The 26,869-nt window shown below is 50.9% G+C and overlaps 1 protein-coding gene across 2 annotated transcripts in view; it reads right to left on the bottom strand.

Moving 5' to 3' along the window:
• Window positions 1-8,135: 8,135 nt before the first annotated feature.
• Window positions 8,136-26,869, bottom strand: part of LOC149450318 (E3 ubiquitin/ISG15 ligase TRIM25-like) — a 30,974-nt gene continuing 12,240 nt past the window's right edge. For both annotated transcript variants that reach the window (XM_089692035.1, XM_089692036.1), the window contains exon 2: window positions 8,136-9,061. In XM_089692035.1, the coding sequence (XP_089548161.1) occupies window positions 8,136-9,061 (926 nt within the window). The remainder of the gene's footprint in view (window positions 9,062-26,869) is intronic.

Here is a 26,869-nt window from a genome sequence, read left to right as displayed (position 1 = left end):
ATATGGTCTATCTGGATCCTCTGAAATGGATATAGTGCCCTGGCCAGATGTTTGCTTGGAGGTTTCTCAGGTCTTCCAGGGTTGCACTTGGCACATACAACACAAGACTTACAGAATCTGTCTGTGTAAGCCGTAATTCCAGATGCCACGTAGTATTTACTGATCAAAGAGTTCATTAGCATCTTGGACAGGTGTGACACTCCATGTGCCCACTGCACTGTAGCTGGATATAAAGATCTGGGAAACAAAACCTTCTTCCCCACCACCCACAATCCTTTGTCCTCAACTACTCCTTTCTGTATCCATTCCTTCCTTTCTTCTTCTGAAGCGTTATCCTGGGCTTCCCGGAGTTGGTTGTCCTTGGGCTGATGAATTAACACAGGCACCTCCTCACTGCACATCTCTTCATCCTCTTCCTGCTCCCTGACCGCAGCTTGCTTAGCAGCCATGTCTGCCAGATGATTTCCTTTTGCTTCCATAGTGGTCAATTTACCGTGGGCCTTCACCTTCAGTATGGCCACTTGGGCTGGTAGTAAGAGTGCTTCCATAAGGCGGTTGATCGCCTTTCCATGCTTTACAGGAATCCTAGCTGCCGTGAGAAAGCCCCTCATTTTCCAGATTAGGCCAAAGTCAAGTGCAACCCCCAGTGCATATCTGGAGTCCGTGTAAATGTTAGCTGTCTTTCCTTTTGTTAATTCACAGGCTTTGGTGAGGGGCCTTAGTTCAGCCTCTTGTGCAGACATAAAAGGAGGAAGAGGTCTAGCTTGCAGTACCATTGTGTCGGTAGTCACAGAATATCCAGTGTGGTAGGTGCCAGCATTATCTGCAAAGCGGGATCCATCCACAAAAAGTATTAGGTCAGGATTTGATAGGGGCATATCATAAACTGTTGGTATGTGTGTAGTTTCTGCCTGCATAAGTTCCAAACAGTCATGCACCACATCCTCTGGTGCCATGTCTTCGGTGTCTTCTTCTGTTTCTTCTACCCCCCCCCCCTGGAAGAGGGAGAAGAGTTGCAGGGTTTATCTGGGTGCATCTGACCAGGGTGACATGATCAGGTAAAAGAAGGGAGCCTTGCAGTCGCAGATGCCTGGCGGGAGATAGATGTTTTGGTTGGGTTTGGTTCAGTATTGCGGTAATGTCATGGGGGGTCAGAAGTGTGAGTGGATGTCCTAAGACCAAATCTGCTGTTTTATCCAGGAGAAGATGAGCAGCAAAAACAGCCCTCAGACAGGAGGGACCACCCCGTGCAACCGGGTCTAGCCTGCAGGAGTAATAACCCAGAGGCCGGAGGCGACCCCCATGGCGTTGTGCCAGAACTCCTGTTGCATAACCCTGTCTCTCAGCCACAAAAAGTTTGAAGGGCTCATCATAATCTGGTAGACCTAATGCAGGTGCAGTGGAGATGGCTTTTTCCAGGCGATAGAAATCAAGTACAGCTTCTTCTGTCAGGAAAAAGGGTTCAGATTTCAGGGCATCATAAAGGGATTGCATCAAGATGGAGGCTTCTGGGATCCAGGAACGACAATAGGAAACCAACCCTAGAAAAGCATGCTGGGTTTTTGGTCCCTGAGGTATTGGGACATTCTGGATAGCCCGTACTCTATCCGGCGTGAGGTGACGAGTGGCTTGGGAAATGCAATGTCCCAAGAAAATGACAGAAGTTTGGCACCACTGTAACTTGTCCTTAGAAACCTTGCAGCCCTGTTCAGCCAGGTGGTGGAGGAGGCTCAGAGAGGCGATTTTTCCTTCAGAGTGGTTGGTGGCACATAGGAGCAAGTCATCCACATATTGGAGCACTATGACTTCCGGGTGTGACTGTTGCCAGGTGCTGAGGATAGTTGTCATGGCCTTTGTAAATTGGCTTGGCGAATTTTGGGCCCCTTGGGGCATAACTCTCCAGGTATACTGTCGGCCAGCATGGGTAAAGGCGAAGAGGTACATGCAGGAGGGGTCCAGCGGAACGCTGAAGAAGGCATTTGCCAAGTCAATAACTGTGAACACTTGGGCTGTGTGAGGTACCCCTGCAAGCAGGGTGTGGGGGTTTGGTACAATGGGGGTTTCCAAAATAGTTGCCTCATTGACCGCTCTCATATCTTGAACCATGCGATATTTGGTGGGCTCACCCTTTGGAGTTCTTTTCTTCACTGGGAAAAGGGGTGTATTGCATGGGGACACACAGGGAATTAATGCCCCGTTTTCCAGAAGTATATTGACTTGTTTGGAGATGGCGTCCATCTGGGCTTGCTTCAGAGGGTATTGGGGCTTCCGTGGCAATGGTGCTCCAGGCTTAAGCTGGACTAACACTGGAGCAACTTTCAGATGGCCAATATCCTCAGGGCCGGTGGACCAAAGAGTGAGTGGCAGCTCCTGTAAGGCCTGTTCTACATGGTCTGGCAAGGGGCGGCCTGAAACTTCCTGTAGAGACATCATCAGTGGTAATGAACATAGAGCCGAGGTGTCCTCCTCTCCCAAGGGGGTGGAGAGCTGAATGGTGCCATCTGGTTGGTAGGATATAGTTGCTTGCAACCTGGACAAGACATCAGCTCCCAGCAGGTTCAACAGGCAATTATTTGACACCACAAAGCGAGACAGAAGATTGGGTAAGGTGCCGATATGTAGAGGTTTTGTAAGCCAACTGCGTTGTGGGCAGCCGTCTACTCCAACGCAGGAATCATCAATGTTTGAGAGGTATGTTTCATTGGGTAAATCTTCTCTCCGCAAAACGCTTCTGGCTGCACCTGTGTCCACTAAGAATTGTGTAGGATGTCCCTCAATGGGGACAGTGACCTTTGCTAGGGGCCCACTAGCACAATATCCATGAGAAGAAACTGTCATAGGGGGAGTGGACACAGGCTTGCCCCTGTCCTATTGGAGAAGATTCAGATGTTCTTGGGTAGGACCTGTCCGTGGGGATCCTGGAAGCGGTGGAGGTGGTGGCATTGCAGACTCTTCATTGAGTCATCGTGAACGTCTGGGAGCTCTGCATTCCCTTCTTAAATGTCCTGGTTTTTCACAGTTGAAACAAACAAGTGGGTTTCTTCTGGGGACCTGCTCTCTAGCTGACAACATGAGCGGTGTCGGCTTCCGGGCCACCTGGGTGGTCTCCAGACCCTTTGCCATTAATAGCAGTATATCCAGGTGGAGGGTACGGTACTCTGGACAGGCAGTGATCAAGCCCTTGCGAACAGACTCCTTTAGTCCTGATACAAATGCAGAGGCCAGCATTTGAGTATGTACCTTGTTATGGACACTGAATCCCAGGTCTGTAAACACCTGTGTTAGTCTGGTATGGAACTTTTCCACCGACTCAGTCATGTCTTGGGTAATGTCCTGCAACGTGGTGGCCTGGTCCGCCAGTCTCTCTCTGGCCCACTGCTGCAACTGGTCACAGAAGGAAGTTCCCGAGGCATAAGTGGTGTCCTCATTTGGCCTTACTCTGGTGATGTCTTCTTCCATTATAGGCCAATATGCATCCCCAGCCTTGATCTCACACAGACTCACTAGGTCCCTCCAAGCTGTGGAATAGGTCTTGTGGATCTGGGCTATGCGCCGGTAAAAAGGCATCGGGTGTTTTTCCGGGTTTGGGAGAGTAGTGAACAGCGAAGGTGCTTGGGATGGGGTGAAGGCCACATACATGATAGGGGCATCAGATATGGGGGTAAGTAGGGGAGTGGGGGACTGGGGCATCGTGCATGCCCCCATATCAGACTCATACATAGGTAAACTTTGGGGGAGGATAGTCCTGTTGGGGGCAGATGGAGCTGGCATCATCTGCCTGTGTGACCCGGCGATCCGCCGTAGCTGCTGTCACTTCTGGGGCCCTTCTATCTATTTGGGGGGTCAGGGAGTCCGGGTTGGTAAACTTCCAGCCCTTCCATGTCCTGGGCATTTTTGGTTTAAACTGGTCTGAGGTTATTACAGGCATTAGGGGTGTATGGAGCGCTGAAGGTGGTTGGGAGCCAGGGACAGTAAGCACTGGGCAAGGGGGGGCAGCTGGCATGAGGTGTGTGTGGTATATCGGTGTGCTAGGCCCAGAGACAACATGGCTTCTGGTGGCCTCATCTTTGATGAGGGCGGAAGCGGAAGGGGCGGGGCCGGAGGCGGAAATGGAGGTGACTGAGTTGGAAGCATCAGATGTTGCATAGTCAGCTTCTGGTCACATCCCTTGCAAATCTCCTCCCACCCCGGATTCTTAACTGAACACCCCTTACATATCCGGAGGTTCTGACTACACGGTATGCAAAAATCTGGACTCTCGGGGTGGGGCCTTCCTGTATTTCCACATGCCTCGCACCTCCAGGACGGGCCATCATCATAGGGGGGCGGCACCTTGCCGGGCGCATCTCCTTTCCTGTAATATACATATACAACTCCCCCGTCCTGATTCAGTTTTTGCTCCACCCACCCCTCCTGATGTAGGGCGCGGGCCACATTAAACCAAGTTTCTGCTGTCTTTAACATGTTATGCTTCATTAGAAGCCCTTCTTCTCTTTACACAGTTTCCTCCACCAGTTCACAAGCAAATGAACTGTTCTCTGGCTTTGTAAGTTTCTGTCCCATTTTGTTTTACTTCCCTCCCGGGGACCCTAAGGTGGACCCCAAAGCCGTCACTCCCTCTTGTTCTGAGAGTGCAGTGTCATGAGACAGTTTAAGCAGAACCCACGGACAGCACGCAGCACTTCCCCCCCTGCTTCTCCTCCCAGTGACTTCCCTATTTTTCAGCTCCACTGAGAGTAATGTACATTAACCCTGTAAAGCAATATATCAGGAGCTAAGATACGAGCGTCACTGTACTACTTTCACCAATCCTCACTCTTTCATGTACACCAATAATCCACATACATAGTGTGACCATGACATAGTATTTCAGACACGCCTGTCGGGAGTAAAATTTTTTTTTTTCCCCCACAAGACCAATCCCTGGCTGTGGTTATTTTGTGTCGCCATTACTGCGACTGCGAGTTCAGTTCCCCTCGTGTCGCCATTACTGCGACTGCGAGTCCCCTCGTGTCACCATTACTGTGACTGCGAGTCCCCTCGTGTCGCCATTACTGCGACTGCGAGTTCCCCGCACCCTCTCTCAAATCAGGGTGTATCCTGTCCACTCCTGATGAGGAATATTGTGCCGTAATTCTCCCCTCCCTCACAGGCACATCAACAACAACCCAACCAATCACACTGGTACACACAGACAACACAAAAGACAAGACATATCACACTGGTAGATGACGTTACACAGACAGGTGGGTTCAAAAGAGCCCCAGGCAAGTATACCTGTCCTTTGCTGACCAACAGACAGCCAGACGGGTGAGTAGTCCCGCTGGGCAATTCCAGACTACGCAGGTAAGGAATAATTAGACATAAAAATTCACTTACCACTTTAGGAGGTGATCAGTCTCCGCGTCTGGAATGCTCCACGGTCCCCCTCGTCCACTCTCGGTCGGCTGATCCGGTGTTCAAAACCCGGGCCCCACGTTGGGCGCCAAAATGTTTTGGACTCAGTCACTTACAGACCATTTACCGTGATCTACCAGTGAGCCAAATTAATAGAGAATTACGTGCACGTGGAAGAAAGACACTGACACTGTTGCAGTTTGTCAACTTTCTAAAATTCTGTTTTATTGAGGAACTAACAGTATCATTTATAGGGCTTATGATGCAGGCAAAGCATATACATTGATTGGGTGAAAAGTCCACTGGGTTTCTGCGTGTTCTTCCATCCGTGTTGATATCTTCCAATCATTGTCCCCAAAAAGACTCATTCCCTTTTATGGGGGTTGTTTACATTAAAAGATACTTTTCTCCTAATGAGTCACCAAGGGTGAGACTCCGGATGAAGGCGCCATCTTAATTATCATCATTGTTCTGTCAACCTATATCTGATTGTTTACTTAAGAGAGTAAGGAATTATAAAGAGCAAGAAGCAGAAAGTAGCAAGACTATAAAATTGTCATTTTACTGATCATCTAATAGAACGTGGACTGTCTATCACAATCCACTACAGGGGGATTGGGGAGAATTTGTGCTGGGAGGGGGGATTTAGAGAGGGGGAGAGGATTTGTGCTCAGAAGTGAAATTTGAGATGAGGGGTAGAGGATTTGTACTAGGAGCAGGGATTTTTTTTTTTGGGGGGGGTGGATTTGTGCTGGGGGAATATGAGGAATGAGTGGATTTGAGCTGGGGGGTTGGATGGGGGGGGGGCGCAAATATTTGTACTGGGAAGGGGATTTCAGCAAAGAGCAGATTTGTACTGGGAGGAGGGGGAATGCTTAGGGGATAAGCAGGCAGATTAGTCAATTTTTTTGTGGGGAAGGGGATTTTTGCTAACGCATAATGCTCATACATCTTGGGGGGGGGGGCACAATTCAGCATATTCACCCTGGGCTTTAGATGATCTTGTCCCGGCACTGCTGGTCAGTAACACACCTCCTGTATTAGATCGCCCCCGCTCTGGAGGAAGGAGCACAGGGGGCACCTTTGGACAGCAGCATTATCTGTCTGGGGGGAGGGAAGTGTTAAATGGACTAGCAGATTTAAATACACTAACAAATTGAAGCCAAACTCCAAGCAGTTACAGCAAACATGCTTTCCCTCTTAGGATAAAGTTTTTATATAAATAAAAGCTGAGTATTGTAATCACCCCTGTCATTGGCAGATGGTTTGTCTCATCCCTGTAACCGCTATATCTGGAAGAGAGCTTGTTCCTTTGAAAAACAAGAGACATACTGGCAGGATCACCAGATAAAAAGAGGAAAGAAAGCCTAAAAAATAAAACTAATGCAGCCATCACATCTAAGAATTGGTAAGCTGCAATATAATAAATGTTTCCCTTTGGGTTTAATACGGCTTTGAGGTACAGAATGTCCTTCCCTTATAACCACTTTACAGAATAAAATATTTTCACCTTTCTAGATGACTTATTTATAACAGTGAATAACCATCCAGCATAATCTCTGCTGTTCAGCAGTCAGACGGGTAAAAGGGCCATAAAACCGACTCATGATTAAATCTTCAAAGGGGTTGTAAACCCTTACCTATACCCAGTGCAGTGACTGGCCTCAGGAGATACACAGAGAGGAAACAATTCCTCCTACATAAGTTGTACCTGTGTATCTACAGTCTTCTCTTCTCTACATCTGTTCAAAGTGCAGAATTTATACAGCTTGTCCAAAAGTTCAGAAAACAGGGGGCGGGAGCTAAAGTTACATAACTCCCAACCTCAGCATAACCCCCAACCATAGCATAACCCCCAACCTGGACCCCTAACCTCTAAAGCTGACCATACACTATACAATCTGTTTCGGATCTTCCAGCAACTACTGTATATAATGCGAGGGTCTGCCTGGATACAATATGAGTGGATTGCTCATGTCCGGCTTTATATGACATACTTTTGGTAAATCTAAGGCTGACCACACTCTACACCACCAAATCCCCTTTAGCTTTACCAAAACTATCTCCTATGAAGACAAACTTAAACAATCCTCTGAGTGCCGGTTCACACATATGTGGATTGGATTGGTTTGAACCGCATCCAATCCGCATGACATGTGACATAACATTGCTTCCTATGGTGCCTGTCCACATAGGTCCAGTGCACTGGCGGTGAGAAGGAGTCATGTGAGATTTCTGAGCAGTGCGGTCCGGTTCAGGTGCGGATTACAGGCTACTGACTTCTATGGGAAACGTTTCTAAACCACACGTGTGTGAACTGGATAAAATCCTGACCTGAACCTTTCCTGAACCTGATGTAAACCTGATCTAAACCGCTGAACAACTACTGTGCCAATTAGCTGTGAATCCTGAGCTTCAATCCGCACCGCACATGTGTGAATCAGCTCTTTATTGGGTCACATCAGGCAGACCCGTATACTACACAGCTGATGGGAGATCTAAAGGTTATTGTACAATCAGATTGTATAGTGTGTGGTCAGCCTAATGCTAAATAACCTCCCCCCCAAATCTTGCCTTGTTGGGTGTGGAAGTGATGGAGGACACTCTCCTCGGCTGAGATCTACCAGATCTACCGATTGAAGAAATATATTATCCCTACAAACGGTGTCATCCTATGAACCAGATTCACATTTCTCAGCAGATTTCACCAGATTCAGGTCAGATTTCCTGTCATATGATCATTTTACACGTCTCCTGACCCCCCCAGAGATCTTTATACGACCTTTTCCTACCCATAACCCGGCATGGAGGGGCTCAGTGAAGGTGGTGGTGAAGGTGTGGAGGTGTCTGATGGGGTCACACAGATCATAAAAGGACAGCTGCCCGGCCTCATAATCCACATAGATCCTGACTCTATCAGGGGGGGTATTGGGAGATATGCGGATTGGTTTATTATCATGTAATAGATAACACTCACTGTTATACATCCACAATCCCCAGGACTTGTTATTCCTTCCAATGCCTGACTGCCCTCCTCTCCTCTCTATACTGGGATAACACATCCCGACTCTGCAATCTCCCTCACTGACATCCACTTCCCAGTAATGTCGCCCCGAGGAAAAACTCTGACTGCTTAATACCTGGCTATAGTCCTGAAATCTCTCTGGTGTTTGTGGACGATTCTGCTTTGTATCTGACCAGGATGCAGTTTTCATGTCATCTGATATCTGTAGATTATTATGAGCTGTGTTCACATCCAGTAATAAGTCTGAAGCTTCCTGTATATTGAAGCATACATTTCCCCCTTTTATCATATCAGATATCCCTGTGTGTAATGTGTGTGAGATTCCAGCCCCATCCAGATCCCCTCCATCATGGAGGAGTCTATCATGTCTCTCTCTGTCCTCATCATCTCCCTCCTCAGTATCACACAAGTCCCCTGTGTCTGATTCCTGGAGGACAGTCAGGGGGTCGGTCATGTTACACAGCTCCTCAATGTCCCCCATCTTCCTGGACAGATCCTTCTTCTTTATCTCCAGTTGATGGATCATCTCAGACAATGGACATGAAAGCCGCTCTTCCTGGCTGGCGATCTCCCTCAGGACTCTCTTCTCCAGGTCCTCCAGTTGTCTCCTGAGCTCTATGAACAGGGCAGTGACTCTCTCTGTTAGGATAAGAGAAGGAGAAGAAGCGCCTCTAAGTGCAGCATAACACTTTAATGAAGATGAGAAGTAGGAACCCTCCCATGTATGAGGTACAAGTAATGCATGAAATAAAGTGGTGTGGTGTAACATGGGACAGGAGGGGGTTGTCATCGGTGTCACTGAGCTGTCATCGGTAACAATGTGTCAGCGTTCCGCTGGAGCAGCGTGGTGGCTGGAGGGGGACAGCTGTGGAGCCGGTCGGCATGCACGTCCTCCTCAAAGCCGGGGGCAACGCACGCTGGAATGCAGCGACAACGTGGGCGTGATGACGTCAGTTACCCAAGGTGCACTGCGACACGTTTTGGAGCATGCGCTGGCCTGGAGAGGTGGAAGTGCGCTCCTTTATCAAGCAGGGGGAAGTGTGAGTCCGATAGTTGTATATATACGGAGTTAATCCTCAGATGGGCTGATTGGCAATTAATTAACCAATTGTTTCAGCAATAATGTGATTCTACCATTGTTGTAAGGTGACACTGTGTGGTTAAAAGAGTACGGGAAGAGAATTAAAATTGTAAATGGATGAAAAATAAGACGTTATTAATAATGAAAATAAAATGGTATGGGAAAAAATGAAAATGGAAAATAGAGGAAATGAAAAGAAAAGAACAAGGAAAAAAGACATTTGGGTATCAATATTTATAAAATGTGAATAGAAATAGAAATGGTCAAAATGAAAAATAATAATGTTGTTGTGGGCCTTTTGAATTATGTCTCAAAAATATGACTTTATCAAGACATAATATTATATGACAAGCAGCTCAGCATAGCCGGATGTTAAGGGTTAATTTGGCTTGGTTGGAAAGTCGAATGACCATCTGGCTGGAGAGGTGTAGACGGTGGGTGAAGGGATTTTTTTTTCCTCCTAGAGACAATCTACTATTTTGAAGTTCTACAGGTGGTCAAACACCATTATTCAGACTTCAATAAGCAGGTAAACATATACAAGGTCTGGACATGACAATAGAGGAACCAAACTGATTGTCTGAGAGCTTACCCAAACCTTGTAGAGTGTGATAAACCAACAGACCTCTGAAACTATCACAATATACTATTGTCCACCAAGGGTGAAAGTATTAAGAATTGTTTACCGTGACTCAAATACAAGAGCCAGGCAAACAGAGAGTTTTTCCCTACACATAGAAAATGTTGGTTCTAAAACAAAGAAGTTAAATTCAGGACATTCAAGTCTAAAAACTGACTGTATATAACTACAAAGATATACTACAAAAACATATTATAAATGAGATGTTATAAAGGATAGGTTTTACACACCACCAAATATTCAGCAATGGGAACTATATATCACTAACTTGAGTATTGAGATGATGGAAAGTAAGATGTATTATAAACTAGCATTAGTTACATGTCTTATCAGGAAACAAACAGGATGGTATTTCAAGAAGGAATAACTGAATATACACCTATATTCCATGGTCCCTATTTAGAATATTATAGGTATGATCACTTCTATATCTGGAAAAAGACATATATTTGATCCCTGAAATTACCTTAAGATTCCACCCGAGGTATGAGTCATCTCAAATACTCAAATTGTTCTATGATACATGACCGCCACCTGGCGGGCAGGTGAGAAATAGCTTATGTACACACATTTCTCAACTAGCCAATCAAGAAGCCTGGTGGGAAGGTATCTTAGAACAATGGATTAGTTGGTATAAAAGCCCTTGTACCTTTAAGAAAAAAAACCTCATCAAGAAAAACTCATCAAAAGAAAAGACCTCAGCAAAAGAAAACCTGACTGAAGAAAGACCTGATTCTGAATAACTACTCTTCCATCCTTTCAAACTTCCTAAAACTTTACTAAATTTCTAAACCTCTATCCTTATAACTTCCTACATTCTCCCATACTAAATATCTATCACTTGCCCTATAATATCATTTCTAAAGGCGTTCCACTGCCAGCTAAATCCACGGGAGAGTTGCCTAGTCTGAATGCCGGGTGCGGTGAGATTGTTTATTTGATTTTGTATTACCTATTTTCTCTGTTGTGTGGAATCATAAAATTACCTTAGTGTATCACAACAATATTGGGTAGTTAGATATATGTAGAGAGATCCTGTTTACTGTTAAAAATTGTTTGTTGCCATATTATAATTTTTTTCATATTTCATAATTTATTGAATATTAATAATCAGAGTATAATATATCAAGGGCTAGCTTCTTGCAATCCTATGGCCACGGCTTGTGAGAATATAACCTTTGAGATACTCGAAATTATTAATTATTAATAAATTTAATAAATAATCAGATCATTTAAAAAGTGTGATATTGATGTAATTAGTCAGAGACCTTATTATTGTATATTACATTGGTAGGGTATATCTTTGATTGTGTGTACCAATATTCATTTATCACCAGTCTTTTGCGTTTTGTGTTAATATATATATAATTTTTGTACATAAATAAATTTTTATATTTATCTATTATAAGGCAAATTTTGTGTGTATGGTACAAAATCATATTGGCTAAAAGAATTCAAGGTATAATAATAAGTGGTGATCAAATTATCAAGGTGTCCAAATTATTGGTTTACTAAATATTTGCCGTATTTTAACGGCTGGAGGCACTGTAATATTTCATCTAAGGGAAAGGGACACGCCCTTTATAAATAAAATATATCCTTACATAAACCACCACAATGTAAAATCAAATTTAATAATATATATGCAAAAAATAAATAAAATGTGTGTATATATATATATATTAAAAAATATATATACACAAAAAATTATTATAAAATAAAAAATAAAAATACATGAAAAATATATATACATTGGGAAATTAAAAAATTATAAACTGTAAAATTTTAAAAATAATCAAAATATAAAAATGAAAAATAAAAAATAAGTAAATAAAATAAAAGTTAATAAAAATTAAAAATTTAAAAATAATTAAAATTAAAATATATATAAAACTAGATATTATTATTGTTATTATTATACAGGATTTATATAGCGCCAACGGTTTGCTCAGTGCTTTACGTTTTATAGTGGGAGACAATATAGTAACAATACAGTTCAATACAAGAGGGATTTGAGGGCCCTGATCCCTCTAGGAGGGAGGGGTGAATGGTACAGTAGGTAGTCACTGTGTGGGATGGAGTGGTTGGAAGAGTAGAGAATTCCAGAATTATCAGAGAGCGGGATAGGCTTCCCTGAAGAGAGAGGTTTTCGGTGATCGCCTAAAGGCAAGTAGAGTAGGTGATAGTCTGATAGATTGGGGTAGGAAGTTCCAGAGGATGGGTGACACCCTGGAGAAGTCTTTGGAGACGAGCGTGGGAGGAGGAGATAAGGGAGCTAGAGAGCAAAAGGTCTTGCGAGGAGCGGAGAGGACGGTTTGGGTGATATTTAGAGATAAGATTGGATATGTAAATTGGGGCAGTGTTGTGGATGGCTTTATATGTCATTGTTAGTATTTTGAATTTTATGCATTGGGCAAGTGGGAACCAGTGGAGGGATTGGCAGAGAGGGGTGGAGGACACTGAGTGGAGGTCAGTGGAGGGATTGGCAGAGAGGGGTGGAGGACACTGAGTGGAGGTCAGTGGAGGGATTGGCAGAGAGGGGTGGAGGACACTGAGTGGAGGTCAGTGGAGGGATTGGCAGAGAGGGGTGGAGGACACTGAGTGGAGGTCAGTGGAGGGATTGGCAGAGAGGGGTGGAGGACACTGAGTGGAGGTCAGTGGAGGGATTGGCAGAGAGCGGTGGAGGACACTGAGTGGAGGCCAGTGGAGGGATTGGAACAGAGGGGTGGCAGATACAGAACAATTAGTGAGGTGGATGAGTCTGGCAGCAGCATTCATGATAGACTGGAGGGGGGATAGCCTGCGATGAGGTCGGCCAATGAAGAGGCAGTTACAATAGTCGAGGCGAGAGATAACAAGGGAGTGAATAAGTTGCTTAGTGATTTCCGAGGTTAGGAACGGTCGTATCTTGGAGATGTTGCGGAGGTGAAGTCTACATGATTTTGTCAGCGATTTTATCTGGGGCTGGAAGGACAGATGGGAGTCTAGGATTACACCTAGTACCCTGGCATGAGGGAATGGACTGAGGATGGTGTTAGCGATATTTATGGTGAAGTCAGTGGGGGTGGCGGGGCTGGGGGGAATACTAGGAGCTCAGTTTTGGAAAGGTTGAGTTTGAGGAAGTGGAGTGACATCCAAGCCGAAATGTCTCTTAGTAGGCTAGCGATGCGAGAGGAGACTGAAGGGGTGAGGTGAGGTGTAGACAGATAGATTTGTGTGTCATCAACATAGAGATAGTAGTTGAAGCCGTGGGAGTTTATCAAGAGACCAAGGGAGGAGGTGTAGATGGAGAAGAGAAGGGGTCCAAGGACAGAACCTTGGGGGACCCCTACAGAGAGAGGGAGTGAGGAGGAGGTGGCAGCATTATAGGTAACAGTAAAGGAGCGCTGTGATAGATAGGAGGAGAACCAGGAGAGAGCAGAGTCTCTGAGGCCAAAAGAGTGGAGTTTTTTGAGGAGGAGGGGATGGTCAACCGTGTCAAAAGCCGCGGAGAGGTCGAGTAGTAGGAGTATTGAATAGTGGCCATTGGTTTTTGCAGTTAGTACATCATTAGACAGCTTTAGTAGGGTAGTATTGGTGGAGTGTAGGGGGCGAAAGCCAGACTGTAAGGGGTCGAGAAGGTTGTCTGAGAAGACCTTAAGGACCTCTTCGGTGGTAGCGAGGTCAAACGAGGAAAGTGTTGAGGGAGGTATGGTACGAGGAACGGTAAGTGGGGTGAGTGTCTGTGTAGTGGCGATGTCCCACACAATGGTGTATGCTTGGTGAGATGGCTCATAAATTTAGCTAGTGGCATAGGATGTGAAGATCACCTTGCAACAGTGGTATATAAAATAATTAGGTGAGTAAAAAATGCAGTATAACCATGGTAACGGTAATGATGATAATCAAATAGAACAATGACAATATTATAAAAATAAAAGTACTAATAACAATAATGATGATAATGGTCTATGCATAATCCGCCCTTAGGTGATAATTAGAGATGAGCGAAGTATTCAAAAATTCAATTCGACTGATTCGGCGAATTCGTGGAAAAATTTTGATTCGAGTCGAATATATTCGCTGCGAATTTAACTTATAAAAGGGTGTTTCTAGGCTTCAGAGAGCCTTTATATTAGTGCAGAACACTGTACCTTTAATTTAAATGACCTTGGAGTCTGCTGGGGAAGAGAAATAATACTGACAGTCAGTATGACATGCAGATGAGTGCCGTCGATCTTAGAATCACCGCACACTTCACTCATTTGGGCAGTCACGGGGCCAAAACCAGACTGTGGAGCCACAGTGTGGTGGTGGAGGCAGCAGCAATGGGAGGCCATACAGCACCCTATGACAAAATGGAACCCACCAGCAGTGTGAGGAGACCTGAAAGTGGCACATGGCAGAGTGTGGCGATGGAGACAGCAGCAATGGGAGGCCGTACAGGGACCCATGAGAGACTCTGGACCTGGCAGCAGCATGAGGAGGCGGTACAGGGGCCCATGACAGATTACGGGCCTGGCAGCAGCATGAGGAGTTGGTACGGGGGCCCATGGCAGATTACGGGCCTGGCAGCAGCATGAGGAGTCGGTATGGGGGCCCATGACACACTCTGGACCTGGCAGCAGCATGAGGAGGCGGTACAGGGGCCCATGACAGATTACGGGCCTGGCAGCAGCATGAGGAGTCGGCACGGGGGCCCATGACACACTCTGGACCTGGCAGCAGCATGAGGAGGCGGTACAGGGGCCCATGACAGATTACGGGCCTAGCAGCAGCATGAGGAGTCGGTACGGGGGCCCATGACACACTCTGGACCTGGCAGCAGCATGAGGAGGCGGTACAGGGGCGCATGACAGATTACGAGCCTGGCAGCAGCAACTTGGACAGGACGACGTTCAGCTTCTGCACCGTCGGGTGCGTGCTCGCAAACTGTTGTCTCTTGGAAACGGATTCCAAGAAAGACTGCTGACGGAATCCGTGAAGAGGAGTAGCAGGAGAAGGAGCATCTGAACGAGCGGAATATGCCAACAAGCGACAACAGGGGCCCATGACAGATTACGGGCCTGGCAGCAGCATGAGGAGTCGGTACGGGGGCCCATGGCAGATTACGGGCCTGGCAGCAGCAATGGGAGGCCCGTAATCTGCCAGCACCCTATGACAAAAAATGGAACACACCAGCAGTGTGTGAGGAGACCTGAAAGTGGCACATGGCAGAGTGTGGCGATGGAGACAGCAGCAATGGGAGGCCGTACAGGGACCCATGAGAGACTCTGGACCTGGCAGCAGCATGAGGAGGCGGTACTGGGGCCCATGGCAGATTAGGGGCCTGGCAGCAGCAATGGGAGGCCCGTAATCTGCCAGCACCCTATGACAAAAAATGGAACACACCAGCAGTGTGTGAGGAGACCTGAAAGTGGCACATGGCAGAGTGTGGCGATGGAGACAGCAGCAATGGGAGGCCGTACAGGGACCCATGAGAGACTCTGGACCTGGCAGCAGCATGAGGAGGCGGTACAGGGGCCCATGGCAGATTAGGGGCCTGGCAGCAGCTATGGGAGGCCCGTAATCTGCCAGCACCCTATGACAAAATATGGAACACACCAGCAGTGTGAGGAGACCTGAAAGTGGCACATGGCAGAGTGTGGCGATGGAGACAGCAGCAATGGGAGGCCGTACAGGGACCCATGAGAGACTGTGGACCTGGCAGCAGCATGAGGAGGCGGTACAGGGGCCCATGGCAGATTAGGGGCCTGGCAGCAGCAATGGGAGGCCCGTAATCTGCCAGCACCCTATGACAAAAAATGGAACACACCAGCAGTGTGAGGAGACCTGAAAGTGGCACATGGCATGAGACACTGTGGACCTGGCAGCAGCATGAGGAGTCGGTACGGGGGCCCATGGCAGATTACGGGCCTGGCAGCAGCAATGGGAGGCCCGTAATCTGCCAGCACCCTATGACAAAAAATGGAACACACCAGCAGTGTGTGAGGAGACCTGAAAGTGGCACATGGCAGAGTGTGGCGATGGAGACAGCAGCAATGGGAGGCCGTAAAGGGACCCATGAGAGACTGTGGACCTGGCAGCAGCATGAGGAGGCGGTACAGGGGCCCATGGCAGATTAGGGGCCTGGCAGCAGCAATGGGAGGCCCGTAATCTGCCAGCACCCTATGACAAAAAATGGAACACACCAGCAGTGTGAGGAGACCTGAAAGTGGCACATGGCATGAGACACTGTGGACCTGGCAGCAGCATGAGGAGGCGGTACAGGGGCCCATGGCAGATTAGGGGCCTGGCAGCAGCTATGGGAGGCCCGTAATCTGCCAGCACCCTATGACAAAAAATGGAACACACCAGCAGTGTGTGAGGAGACCTGAAAGTGGCACATGGCAGAGTGTGGCGATGGAGACAGCAGCAATGGGAGGCCGTACAGGGACCCATGAGAGATTCTGGACTTGGCAGCAGCATGAGGAGGCGGTACAGGGGCCCATGGCAGATTAGGGGCCTGGCAGCAGCTATGGGAGGCCCGTAATCTGCCAGCACCCTATGACAAAAAATGGAACACACCAGCAGTGTGAGGAGACCTGAAAGTGGCACATGGCAGAGTGTGGCGATGGAGACAGCAGCAATGGGAGGCCGTACAGGGACCCATGAGAGACTCTGGACTTGGCAGCAGCATGAGGAGGCGGTATAGGGGCCCATGGCAGATTAGGGGCCTGGCAGCAGCTATGGGAGGCCCGTAATCTGCCAGCACCCTATGTCAAAAAATTGAACACACTAGCAGTGTGAGGAGACCTGAAAGTGGCACATGGCATGAGACACTGTGGACCTGGCAGCAGCATTAGGAGGCGGTACAGGGGCCCATGGCAGATTAGGGGAATGGCAGCAGCTATGGGAGGCCCGTAATCTGCCAGCACCCTATGACAAAAAATTGAACACACCAGCAGTGTGTGAGGAGACCTGAAAGTGGCACATGGCAGAGTGTGGCGATGGAGACAGCAGCAATGGGAGGCCGTACAGGGACCCATGAGAGACTCTGGACTTGGCAGCAGCATGAGGAGGCGGTATAAGGGCCCATGGCAGATTAGGGGCCTGGCAGCAGCTATGGGAGGCCCGTAATCTGCCAGCACCCTATGACAAAAAATGGAACACACCAGCAGTGTGAGGAGACCTGAAAGTGGCACATGGCAGAGTGTGGCGATGGAGACAGCAGCAATGGGAGGCCGTACAGGGACCCATGAGAGACTCTGGACTTCGCAGCAGCATGAGGAGGCGGTATAGGGGCCCATGGCAGATTAGGGGCCTGGCAGCAGCTATGGGAGGCCCGTAATCTGCCAGCACCCTATGTCAAAAAATTGAACACACCAGCAGTGTGAGGAGACCTGAAAGTGGCACATGGCATGAGACACTGTGGACCTGGCAGCAGCATGAGGAGGCGGTACAGGGGCCCATGGCAGATTAGGGGCCTGGCGGCAGCTATGGGAAGCCTGTAATCTGCCATCACCCTATGACAAAAAATGTAACACACCAGCAGTGTGAGGAGACCTGAAAGTGGCACATGGCAGAGTGTGGCGATGGAGACAGCAGCAATGGGAGGCCGTACAGGGACCCATGAGAGACTCTGGACTTCGCAGCAGCATGAGGAGGCGGTATAGGGGCCCATGGCAGATTAGGGGCCTGGCAGCAGCTATGGGAGGCCCGTAATCTGCCATCACCCTATGTCAAAAAATTGAACACACCAGCAGTGTGTGAGGAAACCTGAAAGTGGCACATGGCAGAGTGTGGCGATGGAGACAGCAGCAATGGGAGGCCGTACAGGGACCCATGAGAGACTGTGGACCTGGCAGCAGCATGAGGAGGCGGTACAGGGGCCCATGGCAGATTAGGGGCCTGGCAGCAGCAATGGGAGGCCCGTAATCTGCCAGCACCCTATGACAAAAAATGTAACACACCAGCAGTGTGAGGAGACCTGAAAGTGGCACATGGCAGAGTGTGGCGATGGAGACAGCAGCAATGGGAGGCCGTACAGGGACCCATGAGAGACTCTGGACCTGGCAGAAGCATGAGGAGGCGGTATATAGGGGCCCATGACAGATTAGGGGCCTGGCAGCAGCAATGGGAGGCCCGTAATCTGCCAGCACCCTATGACAAAAAATGGAACACACCAGCAGTGTGAGGAGACCTGAAAGTGGCACATGGCAGAGTGTGGCGATGGAGACAGCAGCAATGGGAGGCCGTACAGGGACCCATGAGAGACTCTGGACTTCGCAGCAGCATGAGGAGGCGGTATAGGGGCCCATGGCAGATTAGGGGCCTGGCAGCAGCTATGGGAGGCCCGTAATCTGCCAGCACCCTATGTCAAAAAATTGAACACACCAGCAGTGTGAGGAGACCTGAAAGTGGCACATGGCATGAGACACTGTGGACCTGGCAGCAGCATGAGGAGGCGGTACAGGGGCCCATGGCAGATTAGGGGCCTGGCGGCAGCTATGGGAGGCCTGTAATCTGCCATCACCCTATGACAAAAAATGTAACACACCAGCAGTGTGAGGAGACCTGAAAGTGGCACATGGCAGAGTGTGGCGATGGAGACAGCAGCAATGGGAGGCCGTACAGGGACCCATGAGAGACTCTGGACCTGGCAGCAGCATGAGGAGGCGGTACAGGGGCCCATGGCAGATTAGGGGCCTGGCAGCAGCTATGGGAGGCCCATAATCTGCCAGCACCCTATGACAAAAAATGGAACACACCAGCAGTGTGAGGAGACCTGAAAGTGGCACATGGCAGAGTGTGGCGATGGAGACAGCAGCAATGGGAGGCCGTACAGGGACCCATGAGAGACTGTGGACCTGGCAGCAGCATGAGGAGGCGGTACAGGGGCCCATGGCAGATTAGGGGCCTGGCAGCAGCAATGGGAGGCCCGTAATCTGCCAGCACCCGATGACAAAAAATGGAACACACCAGCAGTGTGTGAGGAGACCTGAAAGTGGCACATGGCAGAGTGTGGCGATGGAGACAGCAGCAATGGGAGGCCGTACAGGGACCCATGAGAGACTCTGGACCTGGCAGCAGCATGAGGAGGCGGTACAGGGGCCCATGGCAGATTAGGGGCCTGGCAGCAGCTATGGGAGGCCCGTAATCTGCCAGCACCCTATGACAAAAAATGGAACACACCAGCAGTGTGAGGAGACCTGAAAGTGGCACATGGCAGAGTGTGGCGATGGAGACAGCAGCAATGGGAGGCCGTACAGGGACCCATGAGAGACTGTGGACCTGGCAGCAGCATGAGGAGGCGGTACAGGGGCCCATGGCAGATTAGGGGCCTGGCAGCAGCAATGGGAGGCCCGTAATCTGCCAGCACCCTATGACAAAAAATGGAACACACCAGCAGTGTGAGGAGACCTGAAAGTGGCACATGGCATGAGACACTGTGGACCTGGCAGCAGCATGAGGAGTCGGTACGGGGGCCCATGGCAGATTACGGGCCTGGCAGCAGCAATGGGAGGCCCGTAATCTGCCAGCACCCTATGACAAAAAATGGAACACACCAGCAGTGTGTGAGGAGACCTGAAAGTGGCACATGGCAGAGTGTGGCGATGGAGACAGCAGCAATGGGAGGCCGTAAAGGGACCCATGAGAGACTGTGGACCTGGCAGCAGCATGAGGAGGCGGTACAGGGGCCCATGGCAGATTAGGGGCCTGGCAGCAGCAATGGGAGGCCCGTAATCTGCCAGCACCCTATGACAAAAAATGGAACACACCAGCAGTGTGAGGAGACCTGAAAGTGGCACATGGCATGAGACACTGTGGACCTGGCAGCAGCATGAGGAGGCGGTACAGGGGCCCATGGCAGATTAGGGGCCTGGCAGCAGCTATGGGAGGCCCGTAATCTGCCAGCACCCTATGACAAAAAATGGAACACACCAGCAGTGTGTGAGGAGACCTGAAAGTGGCACATGGCAGAGTGTGGCGATGGAGACAGCAGCAATGGGAGGCCGTACAGGGACCCATGAGAGATTCTGGACTTGGCAGCAGCATGAGGAGGCGGTACAGGGGCCCATGGCAGATTAGGGGCCTGGCAGCAGCTATGGGAGGCCCGTAATCTGCCAGCACCCTATGACAAAAAATGGAACACATCAGCAGTGTGAGGAGACCTGAAAGTGGCACATGGCAGAGTGTGGCGATGGAGACAGCAGCAATGGGAGGCCGTACAGGGACCCATGAGAGACTCTGGACTTGGCAGCAGCATGAGGAGGCGGTATAGGGGCCCATGGCAGATTAGGGGCCTGGCAGCAGCTATGGGAGGCCCGTAATCTGCCAGCACCCTATGTCAAAAAATTGAACACACCAGCAGTGTGAGGAGACCTGAAAGTGGCACATGGCATGAGACACTGTGGACCTGGCAGCAGCATGAGGAGGCGGTACAGGGGCCCATGGCAGATTAGGGGAATGGCAGCAGCTATGGGAGGCCCGTAATCTGCCAGCACCCTATGACAAAAAATTGAACACACCAGCAGTGTGTGAGGAGACCTGAAAGTGGCACATGGCAGAGTGTGGCGATGGAGACAGCAGCAATGGGAGGCCGTACAGGGACCCATGAGAGACTCTGGACTTGGCAGCAGCATGAGGAGGCGGTATAAGGGCCCATGGCAGATTAGGGGCCTGGCAGCAGCTATGGGAGGCCCGTAATCTGCCAGCACCCTATGACAAAAAATGGAACACACCAGCAGTGTGAGGAGACCTGAAAGTGGCACATGGCAGAGTGTGGCGATGGAGACAGCAGCAATGGGAGGCCGTACAGGTACCCATGAGAGACTCTGGACTTCGCAGCAGCATGAGGAGGCGGTATAGGGGCCCATGGCAGATTAGGGGCCTGGCAGCAGCTATGGGAGGCCCGTAATCTGCCAGCACCCTATGTCAAAAAATTGAACACACCAGCAGTGTGAGGAGACCTGAAAGTGGCACATGGCATGAGACACTGTGGACCTGGCAGCAGCATGAGGAGGCGGTACAGGGGCCCATGGCAGATTAGGGGCCTGGCGGCAGCTATGGGAGGCCTGTAATCTGCCATCACCCTATGACAAAAAATGTAACACACCAGCAGTGTGAGGAGACCTGAAAGTGGCACATGGCAGAGTGTGGCGATGGAGACAGCAGCAATGGGAGGCCGTACAGGGACCCATGAGAGACTCTGGACTTCGCAGCAGCATGAGGAGGCGGTATAGGGGCCCATGGCAGATTAGGGGCCTGGCAGCAGCTATGGGAGGCCCGTAATCTGCCAGCACCCTATGTCAAAAAATTGAACACACCAGCAGTGTGTGAGGAAACCTGAAAGTGGCACATGGCAGAGTGTGGCGATGGAGACAGCAGCAATGGGAGGCCGTACAGGGACCCATGAGAGACTGTGGACCTGGCAGCAGCATGAGGAGGCGGTACAGGGGCCCATGGCAGATTAGGGGCCTGGCAGCAGCAATGGGAGGCCCGTAATCTGCCAGCACCCTATGACAAAAAATGTAACACACCAGCAGTGTGAGGAGACCTGAAAGTGGCACATGGCAGAGTGTGGCGATGGAGACAGCAGCAATGGGAGGCCGTACAGGGACCCATGAGAGACTCTGGACCTGGCAGAAGCATGAGGAGGCGGTATATAGGGGCCCATGGCAGATTAGGGGCCTGGCAGCAGCAATGGGAGGCCCGTAATCTGCCAGCACCCTATGACAAAAAATGGAACACACCAGCAGTGTGAGGAGACCTGAAAGTGGCACATGGCAGAGTGTGGCGATGGAGACAGCAGCAATGGGAGGCCGTACAGGGACCCATGAGAGACTCTGGACTTCGCAGCAGCATGAGGAGGCGGTATAGGGGCCCATGGCAGATTAGGGGCCTGGCAGCAGCTATGGGAGGCCCGAAATCTGCCAGCACCCTATGTCAAAAAATTGAACACACCAGCAGTGTGAGGAGACCTGAAAGTGGCACATGGCATGAGACACTGTGGACCTGGCAGCAGCATGAGGAGGCGGTACAGGGGCCCATGGCAGATTAGGGGCCTGGCGGCAGCTATGGGAGGCCTGTAATCTGCCATCACCCTATGACAAAAAATGTAACACACCAGCAGTGTGAGGAGACCTGAAAGTGGCACATGGCAGAGTGTGGCGATGGAGACAGCAGCAATGGGAGGCCGTACAGGGACCCATGAGAGACTCTGGACCTGGCAGCAGCATGAGGAGGCGGTACAGGGGCCCATGGCAGATTAGGGGCCTGGCAGCAGCTATGGGAGGCCCGTAATCTGCCAGCACCCTATGACAAAAAATGGAACACACCAGCAGTGTGAGGAGACCTGAAAGTGGCACATGGCAGAGTGTGGCGATGGAGACAGCAGCAATGGGAGGCCGTACAGGGACCCATGAGAGACTGTGGACCTGGCAGCAGCATGAGGAGGCGGTACAGGGGCCCATGGCAGATTAGGGGCCTGGCAGCAGCAATGGGAGGCCCGTAATCTGCCAGCACCCTATGACAAAAAATGGAACACACCAGCAGTGTGAGGAGACCTGAAAGTGGCACATGGCATGAGACACTGTGGACCTGGCAGCAGCATGAGGAGTCGGTACGGGGGCCCATGGCAGATTACGGGCCTGGCAGCAGCAATGGGAGGCCCGTAATCTGCCAGCACCCTATGACAAAAAATGGAACACACCAGCAGTGTGTGAGGAGACCTGAAAGTGGCACATGGCAGAGTGTGGCGATGGAGACAGCAGCAATGGGAGGCCGTACAGGGACCCATGAGAGACTGTGGACCTGGCAGCAGCATGAGGAGGCGGTACAGGGGCCCATGGCAGATTAGGGGCCTGGCAGCAGCAATGGGAGGCCCATAATCTGCCAGCACCCTATGACAAAAAATGGAACACACCAGCAGTGTGAGGAGACCTGAAAGTGGCACATGGCATGAGACACTGTGGACCTGGCAGCAGCATGAGGAGGCGGTACAGGGGCCCATGGCAGATTAGGGGCCTGGCAGCAGCTATGGGAGGCCCGTAATCTGCCAGCACCCTATGACAAAAAATGGAACACACCAGCAGTGTGTGAGGAGACCTGAAAGTGGCACATGGCAGAGTGTGGCGATGGAGACAGCAGCAATGGGAGGCCGTACAGGGACCCATGAGAGATTCTGGACTTGGCAGCAGCATGAGGAGGCGGTACAGGGGCCCATGGCAGATTAGGGGCCTGGCAGCAGCTATGGGAGGCCCGTAATCTGCCAGCACCCTATGACAAAAAATGGAACACACCAGCAGTGTGAGGAGACCTGAAAGTGGCACATGGCAGAGTGTGGCGATGGAGACAGCAGCAATGGGAGGCCGTACAGGGACCCATGAGAGACTCTGGACTTGGCAGCAGCATGAGGAGGCGGTATAGGGGCCCATGGCAGATTAGGGGCCTGGCAGCAGCTATGGGAGGCCCGTAATCTGCCAGCACCCTATGTCAAAAAATTGAACACACCAGCAGTGTGAGGAGACCTGAAAGTGGCACATGGCATGAGACACTGTGGACCTGGCAGCAGCATGAGGAGGCGGTACAGGGGCCCATGGCAGATTAGGGGAATGGCAGCAGCTATGGGAGGCCCGTAATCTGCCAGCACCCTATGACAAAAAATTGAACACACCAGCAGTGTGTGAGGAGACCTGAAAGTGGCACATGGCAGAGTGTGGCGATGGAGACAGCAGCAATGGGAGGCCGTACAGGGACCCATGAGAGACTCTGGACTTGGCAGCAGCATGAGGAGGCGGTATAAGGGCCCATGGCAGATTAGGGGCCTGGCAGCAGCTATGGGAGGCCCGTAATCTGCCAGCACCCTATGACAAAAAATGGAACACACCAGCAGTGTGAGGAGACCTGAAAGTGGCACATGGCAGAGTGTGGCGATGGAGACAGCAGCAATGGGAGGCCGTACAGGGACCCATGAGAGACTCTGGACTTCGCAGCAGCATGAGGAGGCGGTATAGGGGCCCATGGCAGATTAGGGGCCTGGCAGCAGCTATGGGAGGCCCGTAATCTGCCAGCACCCTATGTCAAAAAATTGAACACACCAGCAGTGTGTGAGGAAACCTGAAAGTGGCACATGGCAGAGTGTGGCGATGGAGACAGCAGCAATGGGAGGCCGTACAGGGACCCATGAGAGACTGTGGACCTGGCAGAAGCATGAGGAGGCGGTACAGGGGCCCATGGCAGATTAGGGGCCTGGCAGCAGCAATGGGAGGCCCGTAATCTGCCAGCACCCTATGACAAAAAATGTAACACACCAGCAGTGTGAGGAGACCTGAAAGTGGCACATGGCAGAGTGTGGCGATGGAGACAGCAGCAATGGGAGGCCGTACAGGGACCCATGAGAGACTCTGGACCTGGCAGAAGCATGAGGAGGCGGTATATAGGGGCCCATGGCAGATTAGGGGCCTGGCAGCAGCAATGGGAGGCCCGTAATCTGCCAGCACCCTATGACAAAAAATGGAACACACCAGCAGTGTGAGGAGACCTGAAAGTGGCACATGGCAGAGTGTGGCGATGGAGACAGCAGCAATGGGAGGCCGTACAGGGACCCATGAGAGACTCTGGACTTGGCAGCAGCATGAGGAGGCGGTATAAGGGCCCATGGCAGATTAGGGGCCTGGCAGCAGCTATGGGAGGCCTGTAATCTGCCAGCACCCTATGACAAAAAATGGAACACACCAGCAGTGTGAGGAGACCTGAAAGTGGCACATGGCATGAGACACTGTGGACCTGGCAGCAGCATGAGGAGGCGGTACAGGGGCCCATGGCAGATTAGGGGCCTGGCAGCAGCTATGGGAGGCCCGTAATCTGCCAGCACCCTATGACAAAAAATGGAACACACCAGCAGTGTGAGGAGACCTGAAAGTGGCACATGGCAGAGTGTGGCGATGGAGACAGCAGCAATGGGAGGCCGTACAGGGACCCATGAGAGACTCTGGACTTCGCAGCAGCATGAGGAGGCGGTATAGGGGCCCATGGCAGATTAGGGGCCTGGCAGCAGCTATGGGAGGCCCGTAATCTGCCAGCACCCTATGTCAAAAAATTGAACACATCAGCAGTGTGTGAGGAGACCTGAAAGTGGCACATGGCAGAGTGTGGCGATGGAGACAGCAGCAATGGGAGGCCGTACAGGGACCCATGAGAGACTGTGGACCTGGCAGCAGCATGAGGAGGCGGTACTGGGGCCCATGGCAGATTAGGGGCCTGGCAGCAGCAATGGGAGGCCCGTAATCTGCCAGCACCCTATGACAAAAAATGTAACACACCAGCAGTGTGAGGAGACCTGAAAGTGGCACATGGCAGAGTGTGGCGATGGAGACAGCAGCAATGGGAGGCCATACAGGGACCCATGAGAGACTCTGGACCTGGCAGCAGCATGAGGAGGCGGTACAGGGGCCCATGGCAGATTAGGGGCCTGGCAGCAGCAATGGGAGGCCCGTAATCTGCCAGCACCCTATGACAAAAAATGGAACACACCAGCAGTGTGAGTAGACCTGAAAGTGGCACATGGAATGAGACACTGTGGACCTGGCAGCAGCATGAGGAGGCGGTACAGGGGCCCATGGCAGATTAGGGGCCTGGCAGCAGCTATGGGAGGCCCGTAATCTGCCAGCACCTTATGACAAAAAATGGAACACACCAGCAGTGTGTGAGGAGACCTGAAAGTGGCACATGGCAGAGTGTGGCGATGGAGACAGCAGCAATGGGAGGCCGTACAGGGACCCATGAGAGATTCTGGACTTGGCAGCAGCATGAGGAGGCGGTATAGGGGCCCATGGCAGATTAGGGGTCTGGCAGCAGCTATGGGAGGCCCGTAATCTGCCAGCACCCTATGACAAAAAATGGAACACACCAGCAGTGTGAGGAGACCTGAATGTGGCACATGGCAGAGTGTGGCGATGGAGACAGCAGCAATGGGAGGCAGTACAGGGACCCATGAGAGACTCTGGACTTGGCAGCAGCATGAGGAGGCGGTATAGGGGCCCATGGCAGATTAGGGGCCTGGCAGCAGCTATGGGAGGCCCGTAATCTGCCAGCACCCTATGTCAAAAAATTGAACACACCAGCAGTGTGAGGAGACCTGAAAGTGGCACATGGCATGAGACACTGTGGACCTGGCAGCAGCATGAGGAGGCGGTACAGGGGCCCATGGCAGATTAGGGGCCTGGCAGCAGCTATGGGAGGCCCGTAATCTGCCAGCACCCTATGACAAAAAATGGAACACACCAGCAGTGTGTGAGGAGACCTGAAAGTGGCACATGGCAGAGTGTGGCGATGGAGACAGCAGCAATGGGAGGCCGTACAGGGACCCATGAGAGACTCTGGACTTGGCAGCAGCATGAGGAGGTGGTATAGGGGCCCATGGCAGATTAGGGGCCTGGCAGCAGCTATGGGAGGCCCGTAATCTGCCAGCACCCTATGTCAAAAAATTGAACACACCAGCAGTGTGAGGAGACCTGAAAGTGGCACATGGCATGAGACACTGTGGACCTGGCAGCAGCATGAGGAGGCGGTACAGGGGCCCATGGCAGATTAGGGGCCTGGCAGCAGCTATAGGAGTCCCGTAATCTGCCAGCACCCTATGACAAAAAATGGAACACACCAGCAGTGTGAGGAGACCTGAAAGTGGCACATGGCAGAGTGTGGCGATGGAGACAGCAGCAATGGGAGGCCGTACAGGGACCCATGAGAGACTCTGGACTTGGCA

This window comes from Staurois parvus, unplaced genomic scaffold, assembly GCF_062004578.1.
Source record: "Staurois parvus isolate SC_StPar_1 unplaced genomic scaffold, SC_StPar_1.0 ptg000575l, whole genome shotgun sequence".
Lineage (NCBI taxonomy): Eukaryota > Metazoa > Chordata > Amphibia > Anura > Ranidae > Staurois > Staurois parvus.
Note: the sequence above shows the minus strand (reverse complement) of the source record. Positions and strands in the feature narration are given on the sequence as shown.